At 39.7% G+C, this 12,313-nt stretch overlaps 2 protein-coding genes across 6 annotated transcripts in view; both read right to left on the bottom strand.

The window, feature by feature from the left end:
* SLC8A3 (solute carrier family 8 member A3) overlaps positions 1 to 8,588 on the bottom strand; it is a 149,348-nt gene extending 140,760 nt beyond the window's left edge. For both annotated transcript variants that reach the window (XM_074867988.1, XM_074867989.1), the window contains exon 1: positions 8,451 to 8,588. In XM_074867988.1, coding sequence (XP_074724089.1) covers positions 8,451 to 8,467 — 17 coding nt within the window. In that variant the 5' untranslated portion in view covers positions 8,468 to 8,588. The remainder of the gene's footprint in view (positions 1 to 8,450) is intronic.
* An 86-nt stretch (positions 8,589 to 8,674) lies between these two features.
* COX16 (cytochrome c oxidase assembly factor COX16) overlaps positions 8,675 to 12,313 on the bottom strand; it is a 47,871-nt gene continuing 44,232 nt past the window's right edge. For all 4 annotated transcript variants that reach the window (XM_074867999.1, XM_074868000.1, XM_074868001.1 and 1 more), the window contains one exon: positions 8,675 to 9,062. In XM_074867999.1, coding sequence (XP_074724100.1) covers positions 8,946 to 9,062 — 117 coding nt within the window. In that variant the 3' untranslated portion in view covers positions 8,675 to 8,945. The remainder of the gene's footprint in view (positions 9,063 to 12,313) is intronic.

Genomic DNA, 12,313 nt, shown 5'->3' with positions numbered 1-12,313 from the left:
TTATAAACCAGCCTTACGAAGGCCAAGTGATCAAAACTCAACTAAGTGTCTTCCAAGATCAGTGGAAGGGAAGAAGCGGTGGAGCACAACTGAACACCCACCTTGTCAGACATCTACTTTTGAATGAGGTGATCACTGTCTGCATTTGCCTTGATGTTAATGTTTGCCTAAACACTTGACTTGTATGGAGCTACCGTGTCTGTCGGTGGGAAAATGAATTATCTTCTGTTTAATGTGGCAGGCAATCACTGCACAGAGTCAGTTCCTGCTAAGGCAACCATCCTCATCCCTCAGAGGTGATTTCTGCAAGTCCCCACCCTGGCAGGGCAGTGACTGCAAAGGGATGCTATGCTTCAGCTCTCCATTGTGTGTGCACAGTAAGGGGAATGCAGTCTTTGGGGCTGTCTAAATATGTGTGTGTATCTGTCTACATATTTAATATATAGTGCACACCCTCTACAAAACAACTTTAAGAGTCATATGGCAACACACAAGAGACCTTAAGGTCTCATGTATTTTCCAAATTTCAGATCTTCTGCTACACCTCTTCATGCAAAGAAAGCAGAATGGTGAATCCTCCGAGGGCAAAAGAAATTTCTCCAATGACAAAAGAACAAGGCACAGGAACACCTTGCTCGAGTGCTGCAGGGGTTCCTAGATCACAGCCTCTCTGGGCAGAAAGCACAGAAGAGAAGTAACACCTGTTCTGCTAGCTGCTTGGCACTACCTGAACACACAGAAAGGGAAATGCAAAAAGACTGTGTAGAATATGCAGCAGTTAAAGTGGATAGTGTTTGTCAGCAACAGAACTTAAAAAAATTTTTTTGAAGAAAATATCCTTTTTGGGAGAAAAAATATCTATGTTTTTAACCTCAGGGAGCTGTAGAAAATCCTGTGCATCCTTCTACTGCTAGCAAAGAAGATAGGGGGGAAAAAATAGACACCTCAGGGATAAATAACTGGAAGACCCATGTATGAAATGATACATGCAGAGGATACTATCAAGTTAGTGAGGTTAATCTAAGGTAGTAATGTGCAAATCTGGTTTCACCAGGAAATTATATCTGCACTTTTAAGATCATGTGCAGAATGTGTTAGAAAAATGGACCTGTCAGATAATATTGCACAACCCTGTGTAGCTTCAAGGGACAAAGACTGCTCAATTTTTAATTTCTGTTGTGAATAATTCATTACAGGGGTAAGAAATCTTCATGGATAGATGAACGATAAGAGACAAAGGTCTCCTCCTCCTATTCGTACTCAAAATCACTGACCAACCAACTGGGTCTGACCATAGAAAGTACAGCTTCCCATATCCAGCTTTTTCTTCCAAAGTCTAAATATCCTGGACTAGTCAGAAACCTCAGTCTACTTAACAAAAAGTACATGTTCTATGCTGGTCATGGGAGATACACTAAAATGGACATTCAAACAGGCATTTAAGACATTTACATTTTTGATTATTTAAAATATAGGGGTTTTTAGCTAAACTGAAACATACCATGAACGTTCCCAGCTGTTCCTCTGCAATGACTTCCCTAAGTTAAGTTGCAAAACACTGTCTGTCATAATTCACTTTTAAACCTTTCAAAAAAAGCCCTTATCAGGGGCTGCGGCGAACTTTAAAAAATTTGATCAAACTGCATTCAAGTTCATCTTGATTTAAAGGATGATAGAAATAAAACATACGATTTTGATGTCTATTATTCCAGCGCAGCCAATAAGGATGTTTGCACTTCACAGGGAGCACACGGCCCAAAAGGCCCATTATAAGAAACGTGCAATCTCAGACTTTTGTACTGAAAATACGCGTTTCAACTTTAATCACATCTACAGCCCAGTCAGGATGTTTGCAAGGCATAAAAGCATCTGCAGTGGGGTGGAAAGCCAAATAATGGTAAGACATGACTTCAAAATTGGATGGACTGTAGTCACTTCAAGTATATATGAACGTGAGCAGGACTGGAGTCCTTCTGTCTTTGCCAGTTTGTTCCTAGACAGGTAAGTTAAAATGATGGAAACTCTAGACCTAACACTTAAACAGGGGCGAGGCGTTTTTTCAGACTGGGAAAAATGTTGGGTTTCTTCTTCTTATATTATGACATACGAGCATGCTGTTTGACAATCTAATGAAAAAATGACATTATTTAAGATGAACTAAACAGAAATAAATTTAGGTTGTAGTATTAGCGACAGCAGGGAGGAAGGGGAACTAGTTTTTAGAGGCAACTTCATCAGTTTATTTAAAATTTATAAAGTTACCCGGGATAGCAGAATATTGGATGCAGTAAGGGGTAAGTCTTTTATTACCAGTTACTGAGTAGCAAAATCCTCTGTAAAATTGCAAGCGTGCAGCTTTCTGAATGCAGGTGTGTGCATCTGATGGGGAGAAGAAGGACAGTGTTCGCAGCCACAGAGGTGTGCACTCGCACACTCGCCAGCAAGCAGGATCAGCATTCACCGATTAACAAAGGAACTGACAGCGATAAAGGGTCTTTCTCAATATTTGTCTTTTTTTAATCTGGTTAATTGACATTTTGCAACCTGTTCACTGAGAGGGATCTATTTTGATAGATCTTTACTGTTATTGTGAACACTTTTTGTGAAAAGTTTTGGAAACTGTTGAAACATTTTGTGCTGACAGTCTTTTAAGTGAAAAACACGCTTTTAAGATCAGTGGTGGTTTTTCGTTACCTGAGGAAAAAGAATCAAGAATGGAAAAACACAAAAAGCAAACTAAAACACTGCAGTTCACCCAAACAAAAGTATTTCTAAAACCAGTAGCTTGCAAAATATTATACTTGACTTTTCATTCTGACTTGAGACAAGTAATTTTTGAGCTCAAAAGTTTTTCCTGAGACAGAAACAATTTTCCTTTCTACTCTATCCAGAGGGACCAGTCAGAAAGAACACTCTGTTTTCTATTACTATTTTTGTCCCTAAGCTTTTTTCTTTCCACATTTCTTCTTTTCTCTTATTTCCCTTTTTTTTTTTTTTTATTTTTCACTTTCATTTTCCTCCCTTTTCTTTCTTAAAATGCCCTATCTATTGCAAAACAGAAGAAACTTGAGTCTGGAACCCAAGATTCTTTGCTCTTGCTCTCCTCTTTTCCTCTGTTTATTCAGAAGGAGTATGAAAAGAGCTATATTAAGCTGAAATTTTATTCTGCTGTCCTCTGTTCAACAAAAGATAGTCCACTAAAGCCACTAAATCACAGATAACACTTCTCTGTGCAACATTATTAGGAACTGACAGCTGGTGATGGATGAAGATCTCATCTTTTAAAGAAAAAAGTACATTTAATTTCCTTTGTACATAAAATAGAGAGCACAGCATTGTGTATCTAAAGATAAAAACAGACCCAGTGTATGCTGGGTGCCATACTTAAGGGGATATAATACTGGGTCTGTGTTTCTGGGCTTACATTTTACAGGATATCTTCAAATTAATTTAGAAACCACTATTATTCAATTCATGGTAGACAATGAACTTTTAAAAAAAAGAGGGTGACATTTTACAGCCAGCTCCATTAGGAAAGAGCAGCTCAGAAACTGAGCTGTTACTTTTTAGGAGGAACACTGGAAGAAAGGACAGAAAGAGGAGGGAGAATGGATTTGTAGGGCAGAGAGAAGGGTTTACCCCTGATCCTGCCTGGGATTAAGCCATATTCCTGGGAGCCACTGGGCCTCCTGAGGTTGATACCACAACGGATGTGGTACTGACCATGCACAATGGAGTTGGTATTGAACACCAAGGATCTCATCAACTACCTTGGAACAGACATGCTAAGTAAGTATGGTCATTTTTTCCATTAACTGAAGCACATCAAGCCAGACTCCAAGTATGCTGGGTGAAAATGCATAAATTTCTTCTACAGAGGCACTGGCAACACACAGTATTCCCTTATTTATGGTTTTTGGAGTTTTTAATTTTTTTTCTTTCTCAAATGACCTGTGACTATGACACATACACTACTTTTCACATTTGCAATGTATAAACATATTTAACACGTCCTTTCTGCAGCGCTACCAGCTGCTGCTTTGGTTGAATCTAATTTTAACACACCTCCCAAGCAGCACAGAGATGGTGAGGTTGAAACTTTAATTGCTTGTCTGTGTTAAGCAAGACAGTTAAACATGCACTTAAAGCACATGTTCAACAAGAAAATACAGTCGGTCTGATTCCAGTGGTATGAAAGACTGCTTTGGGCTCCTGGGGTGAGGACAAGTTTAAGAAAAACATCTGCATGGAGTTTTTGTTTCTAAGTCTAGAGACTATTAGTGTGTTGGCTGGGTCTGGCTGCAAGTCCTTGTAGGAAAAGAAAGCCTACCAGTGAGCAATTACCTTCGATTACAACCTTCTAGTTAGCTAGTCTAAAATAGAATGGGAATTTTTTTGTGAACCTTACTCCACTGAAGGATAAAAAGAGGTTTTCTACTGAAAACACTGACAAAAAGCAGCCTTTCTAACCATAGAAGTTTATGGAAAATTCTTTGACCATCTTCATATAAAAAGTTATTCTGCTTGCCCTAAGACTTCAGGTAATTCCCTCTTTTTCTCTGTTTCTTTATTATTTTTTTTTCCTCATTGGACACAAAGTAGTTAGTAGCAAAGTATAATATTAGGCTTTCCTATTCCGTGCAGAAAGAAAAGGCTCTGAAAAATACAAGATATAAAAATGAAATTTGTCCTGGACTTGTGCTGGAAATTCAAACGTAGTGACTCAGAGCAAATACAAGAATCATCGAGAAGTACAAGGGTCTATGTAGTTATTTCAGAAGGTGAAACCTACTGTTTTAAGTTCCACCTATACACAGGCACATACCGTTAAACAAAAAGTGTTCATGTAAACCATCCAATGAACAGTGACCTTTAAATCACTCCAAGTTGCTGATTCTCTGTGAAGAAATTGATTCCTTCCTTTGCTTTTTGGGACTGGCCCCCAACTGATGATGGGGTATGTTTATTTTTCAAAAGTTTCTGCATTCTATATTCTGGTCTAAAACTTCCATCACTCATCTTTTATTATGCCATAACCTACCTTTTTTGGGTAGCTGGAGCCATTTTCAAGACCTTGGAGGATCACTATTGGCAAGATTTGTTTTCTGCACCTTGATTCTAGAAGTTTTTAACACTCAGGTGCTCATCCAGATGTATTAGGAGCTTTGAAACTCAACTGCTATGCTATCGAGCAGGTTTTGAAACCTTTTTTTGACCATAGTACCTACAGCTTTCACTAAGACCCTCTTTCATCTGTGTTCTAAGATATTGAGCATTTTCTCTTTTGGGTCACCCATGAGTTTATAATTCAAAGTGCTATAGGAGAAACACACTCAATAAGCAGGATCCACAGGCTGATCTCATGAAAAGATCTTGTTAGTATTTTGGGTGGCAGATAGCTGTCGCTGGGAACCATCCAGCTGGATACCCACCGGTGCTGCACTGAGCTCTCCCTATCCCTGGAGACAGGTGCCCCACATTCTCTTCACTTCTAGGCCCTACTGCTTTTCTTGTTACAGAAGATCCCAGAGACCAACCTTGCCACAGTTTCTTTGAGAGAAAAACACTTTCTCCTTTATTGTCAAAACAGGTATTTTGAAACTGATTTTTAAGTCCACATACACACAGACACCTAGCCAAACTTCCTTCTTTTATTTCTAATTTCATCAACACTGACTAGAATATCTGGCTTCTTCAGTCCTCTCTTTTACCCCTTTAATACTTCACACCTCTCACTAAAGCCTTGTTTTCATTCCCCTCAGACTGGTATACGCCAGTTACCAAAGAGGAAGCAAAAATGTCAATCAGTGTCTGAGATTGATAATTGCATTTATTTACCTCTGACCCCCCCCCCAGGCACAGATATTTAGAGTAACAATTCAGGAATTCAGCAAGGTTGTCCGCAGGTGCCTTAGAGATAACCAGAATGCTGTATCATGGCTTTCAAAAGGATAGTTCAAATAAGCAGTCAAACTAAGCATGAGCCCTGAACCAATTTAAGTTTGCCTCTCTTGCTAGTGTTGTGAACAATAATTCTCCACATTTCTGGAGTGCCTTCTACTTTAGGACGCATGACAACTTAAGAGACTTTAATTGACTCTCAACACACTTTTCATAAGAATTATTTCCAGTTCAATGGCTAAGAAAAGCACAGCATAAAACATGAAGCCGTTGTCCATGTGCATGGCAATAAAAAGAAATTGCTGAAACAGTTCTCCCCATTTTATGAAAAGTACAGCTTCTGTATCTGGCAAAAGTTATTGTTGGGGTTTTTTTCATTCATAGATGAGTCAACAGCATTAAAAAAAAAAAGGTGGGATTTTTTTTTAGCGGACTGTCAAAAAATCTCTTAAAAGGGAAGCTGAAGAGAAGGACAAGTTAGAAAGTTTTCCAACTGCATGTCAATGTTTCTCAGAGATGCTAAGATAAATCCATCTCTTTCCAGAGATGCCACTTCCAAGGTAGTTACAAATACGCCCTCAGAAACTACAGGAAATTTAGTGCCTATGAAAAAGGAAGGGTGGGGGGACTCCACAACCAGCAAGCAACCAACTAAAACTGGGTCCTAAGTTATGACATAAAAAGTGTTCTTTACAGAAATAATTATTTACAACTGCATTCCAGACCTGCTGAAGTAAGATGACCATTCCCAAAACAGCCTTCGCGGCATATCAAATTACTAAAAATACCCAGGATATTTCAGTAAGTGTTTTGTTCATCAAGAAAACTGATAAGCCTAAGGGCTTCATGAAAGAGAAATATCTGTGCTTCTTCCCCTAGGGGAAGGGGTAGCTTTTCCTACACATGTTGTTCCTAGAACACCACGTGTTTATTTCAGGGATTGTGTTGGTCCATGCTGTGAACCAATGCTGCAAGACTGGGAGTTGATCATGCCTCTCCATATGCAAAGCAATGGCAACCTCCCCTCTCCTTCAGTCAAGGCTGGGAAAAGGAAGATGTGTATCCTCTGGAAAAGATAGTGAATTTGCAGAGTCCACACAAAATGGGTCTATACCAGGGAAAGTAACCAGGGAAACATTTCCAGTAGTCCAGCTAGTACTGTAACAGCAGCAGTGGTGCTGAAGGAGCCCTAACTCAGAGAATACTCTGTCAGTGTAGTCAATGCACTGATGTCCTTTGAGCAATCAATTTTGCTGCTGTCAGTGGAAATGCACCAGGATTTGAATTTAAAAGTTGAAAAAATGCTAAGCAAGGTATGCAGTTCTAATTACCCCTTATTTGTCCTATTTTATATCTTATTTGCCTAAGAATAGTGTTTTATCTTGTAGGTAAAACTAATGACAAAACATTTAAACCAATTTCCTTCTTGTCTAGGTCTAGCACAGCTTAATGTCTCCATATTCTAGTTTTTCAGTTGTTTCCCTATAGCTTTTATGATTACCTCACTCTTTTATTGCTCCTCTTGTTCCTCTCCTGGTTGGTTAAATTTGTTAATGCATTTATTTAGAACCAAAGATATATATGATATTGAACAGGGCAACACACAAATACAAGGCTCCAACCTTGTTCCACATAACACGCAACACTTTCTGATGGTCTTCACAACTCTATCAGAAGAAAACATGCACAAAATATGGCTAAGATATTTCATGTAATGCTTTATGAATTGCTTTAAAACTCTCTCAAAATCAGTGTTGATTTTTCTTCCTGAAAGACTGGACCTCATCACTGAGAAACTGAAGAAAATTAAGTGCTGAGGGAAGTTTTACCTGAGGGCAAGGAGGCTACCCTAAATAAAGTGTCCAAAAGGACATTTAGATTGAATTTGACACTCTTGCAGAGGAGTAAGACCACACCTCTTCCAAAAACAGTTCCAAAAAGATTTACATATAGGTGTCACTGAATGCTTTGAAACTAGAATCTACTGTTAATCTGTGCTCTGCTACTCCATTCCTCTGAAGAGGAGCTCTACAAGTCTGTTCTAGCCCCTCATCAAAAGCTTCATTTCATTTGAAAAATTGACAAGGTGCTTCTCTTCATTGAACTGTCTCAGCAGAAGGGCCCTGAATTAGCATGGTTTCCTCTAACAACAAATCATTGAGCACACAAAGACGAATAGAAAAAGAAAAGCATTTCAGAAGAATTCATCAAAAGATAAAAATTTCTGTGCCCATGCACAAATACACATGTAATAATACAGGTAAGATGAGCTTTGCCACTATATAGTGGTTCAGGAAGATTCTGATACAATACTTACTCACAGAGAAACAGCACAGCCCTTAGTGAGGAAGAATTCTTCCAATTTAAACTGAGAAGTTCCAATGCAAAGGTCCTGCCTGCACGAAGGTATCAATAATCACAAAAATCTAACCACATCTAAACAAATGTTATTTGACCAATTACCAGCTGACATGCTGTACATGCCTCTTGTACACTCAAGTTCCTGGAAATGAAACACAAGAATATTATTTGGCCAAATATGGACTCACTGTTCTGAACAGCTCATATGCGTGTAAAGTCCCTTCCAAGCTTAAGTCTGAAGTCACACAGGGGCTCCCTGAAGCAGCATTTATCCGGTCACACACATCTAGAAGACAGCACTGTTGTTCTCATTAGGACAACACCTTCTGGTACTGACAAGTGACTCCTGCAATGTTATTCCTTGCTGAAGCATCTCAGTTTTGAATGATAGGGATTGAAAAACAATGGGATATTCTCAGTAGAATAATCAGCTATTTTTTTTTAATTGAGAATTCATATATACAGCCTGTGGAACTCCGTGCAAATGGATTCAAACAAAGAGCTTCATATAATACAGTGCGTTTTGGACTGATCTCACAGTTACTTAAATATACACCAGCATGAACTGCTCAGTGCAATCTACCCCTCCCATGTCTGTTCCTGATACTGGATTAAAATATAAGACAGTCCAGCCTGAGACTTCTTTTATTTTTTTGCAGAGGCACCAAAGTAGGCTTGCTCAGTCACTCTGTCTTGAGACGGACTGCCTCCCGCTGTTGCTTCTGAACAGTCCTGGAATCCTCCCACAGACGGGGTCCTCTGATGTTCTCCCAGTTATCCAAGTCAGACTTTTTCAGCTTCTGCAGATAAACAGCAAAAAGAAGTGTGTCACTTTGACAGCCCCATGGTTTAAAGTATGTATGATTCTAAATTGTTTTATTTTTGCACAAGAAACTCGGTATCACTATTGGGTTGATGAACTTTCATCTATCCTGCAACAGAAGTTCAACCACAAGAAAAAGAAATGTAGCTCATAAATGACTAAGGTGGGCATTACTGCATCTGCTTATCAGCAGATACGACTGAAGATATCTTGTATTCACTTTTTCTTTCTTCTCTTACGTCGTCTTCCAGATCTGTTTTTCAACTGCAAGTCTGCCAAGTACTGAAGTAGTAGGAGTGATAAACACTGGTATAGCTCAAACAGTGACCTGAAGTATCCTGTCAGCACAGATACAAAGCATACTGGAAAAGACGAATTATCTAGCACAAAGAGAGACAGTAACAGTGCAATCCCCTTCAATCCATGTGGTTTTAACTTGAAAGGTATGTGATAGTTTCTGCTGCCGAGTTTCTCATGGCACACAACCATCACAGACAGGTCTCTCACTAAGTCATACATGAGATATGCTAACTGGCTAAACTGTCAGATACTTAAAAACTATCTCGATTTTAATTACCTCCTTGACTACTCCTATCATTCCCATTCAGAAGTACCAATGACTGCAGTATTTATCTAGCCTTAGACGGGCACAAAAATGAAGAACAGGTGCCCTCCTGACCTCACCTACCAAGTGCTCAGTTGAAGAAGACAAACATATACTGCATCTTCACAGTCCTACTGGCAGAGACATAGAAGTCCCTTCAGAGCAGACAGAGACCTCAAGTCTCACATACCAGCCTGCAGTCTGGAATGATACATCAGACACAATGGGGCTCTGCTGACAGGAGACTGAGGAGGGGGTCTGCACCACTGCCAGGAACAGGGCTATTCTACATGCTACTGAGCAGGGCAATACTGCATACCATTAATGACATGTACTGCAGTGGGATTTAAACCTCTGATTTGTGATCAGGGCCTCATCTCAGCAAATCCTGTGAAAATACACCAGAAAATACTTAACCCTGCCCTGAGCCTGTAGTCTAATTTGCCTGCCATCCATCATCCAAATAAATGGCAAATACTGAGGGACCTGAATAACAGTCGCAGAATAATTCAACAGCTAGGACAGAACAGACCTGCTGCTATTAGTTCATGTTATGTAAAAATTTTCTGCCACTTCTATAATAGAGGAAATTGCAATGAGTTTAGTCAGATATCAAAAGAAATTAGGCAACATTCAACAGAAGATATATGAGAACACATGCACAAACACAGCAGACTTTCACAAGGTAGAAGCAACTGAATTTTTTATACAGTGGAGTTGGCATAGGTCTTTCTGAAGAATTGTCTTCACCACTTCATACGTTATATGATTAGCTGGTACTTCATTTCAACTGGAAGGGATCTGAGCTGACGTGGAAGGAGAGGGAAGGAGGGACGGTACTCATCATCCCACGCAGCAGCAACTATCCATTCTGACTGCAAATTCAGAATTTAATGTCTGATGCTAATGGAAGCTTCAAGGAAACTACACTGAAAATAACCACGTGCTTTAACAAAAGGGAAGCATGCTGGTTTTATTGAACACAAAGGTACCACACAGCTGTGAGGATCTAAACTATTCCCAAAGGTGCTCAGCTCCCAAAGCCTGAACAAGAATCAACATTTAAAATATATACAAAACCTGTAGTATCTAAAGACAGGCTACACAAATAACTCTATCAAAAGAGTCATGTATACTGGAGATCTTTACCAAAAGTTCATGTTAATCTGCCCCGAAATGTCACAAAGGCTTTTCAGAGAGAAGGTTTGTACAAAACAGGAAGTGTTTCAAAAACACAATCTAAACAAACCAGTACAAGAAAGTATTTTGGCAGTTTCCAACAGAAAGTGTAAAGGTACCTGGAAAACACACTGTGATATACTGACACAATAAAACAACCAAGGGTTATGTACAGCATTGCCTCAAACTACAGAACAGATGAGATGTATTGACAGAGTTAATGTTTGTCAATTAAAATATAAAGAATTAAAGATTCTAATGAATACATAGACTGTATTTTTATTTTTTATTCTCATTGTTTATATAGATTGTTAACATTTTGTGTCATGTATAAAGATTGTGTTTGATACCTTGCTGCAATTCAAGAAGAAAGCACCTTCCTTACCGGCACATGACAGTTTCTGCAAAAAACAGTAGCTTACTGGACAGGTGTATGTTCAGTCATCAGAAGGCAGCATGATTAGACAAACCAAATTTCTAAACTGATGCTATCAAGTTTTGAAAGAATAAAGGACTCCTGTTGCATGTCGATAAGCATAAGAAGGAATATCATCAGTGAAAGAGGACCCAAAAATCTGTTCTACAATGCTTTCCTACTGTATAGCTATTTTCACAAAACCTGTGCTGGTTTTGACTGGGATAGAGTTAATTTTCTTCACAGTAGCTAGTACGGGGCTATGTTTTGGATTTGTGCTGAAAACACTGTTGATAACACAGGGATGTTTTAGTTACCGTTGAGCAGTGCTTAGGCAGAGTCAAGGCCTTTTCTGCTTCTCACCCCACCCCACCAGCGAGTAGGCTGGGGGTGCACAAGAGTTTGGGAGGGGACACAGCTGGGACAGCTGACCCCAACTGATCCAAGGGATATACCACACCGTATGGCTTCATGCTCAGCAATAAAAACTGGGGAAGAAGAAGGGAGGGATGGACGCTCAGTTATGGCGTTTGCCTTCCCCAGTCACCGTAACACATGATGGAGCCCTGCTTTCCTGCAGGTGGCTGAGCACCTGCCTGCTGATGCGAAGTGGTGAATGAATTCCTTGTTTTGCTTTGCCTGTGTGCACGGCTTTTGCTTTACCTACTGTCTTTATCTCAACCCATGAGTTTTCTCACTTCTACCCTCCTGATTCGCTCCCCCATCCCACTGGGGGGCAGTGAGCGAGCAGCTGTGTGGGGTCTAGTTGCCCGCTGGGGTTAAACACCAACACTACCTCATGTACAACTAAACAAAACCTAACCTTTTGCTTGATCGCTGACATGATAATTCTTACAACAGTAACACCCCAGAATAAATGGCTACATTAGATATAGGCCAAAGACACATACTTAGATGAGAACAGGACCAAACTGATGGTCCTTCTATTGATTAGTTGCAGCACAAGCTACAAAGTGACACAGCTCCTTCAGACTGCCTGAGCTGTACAGTGAGAATTCAGGCAAGCAGC

This window comes from Strix uralensis, chromosome 4 (assembly GCF_047716275.1).
Source record: "Strix uralensis isolate ZFMK-TIS-50842 chromosome 4, bStrUra1, whole genome shotgun sequence".
NCBI lineage: Eukaryota > Metazoa > Chordata > Aves > Strigiformes > Strigidae > Strix > Strix uralensis.
This window is presented reverse-complemented; position numbering and strand designations above follow the sequence as displayed.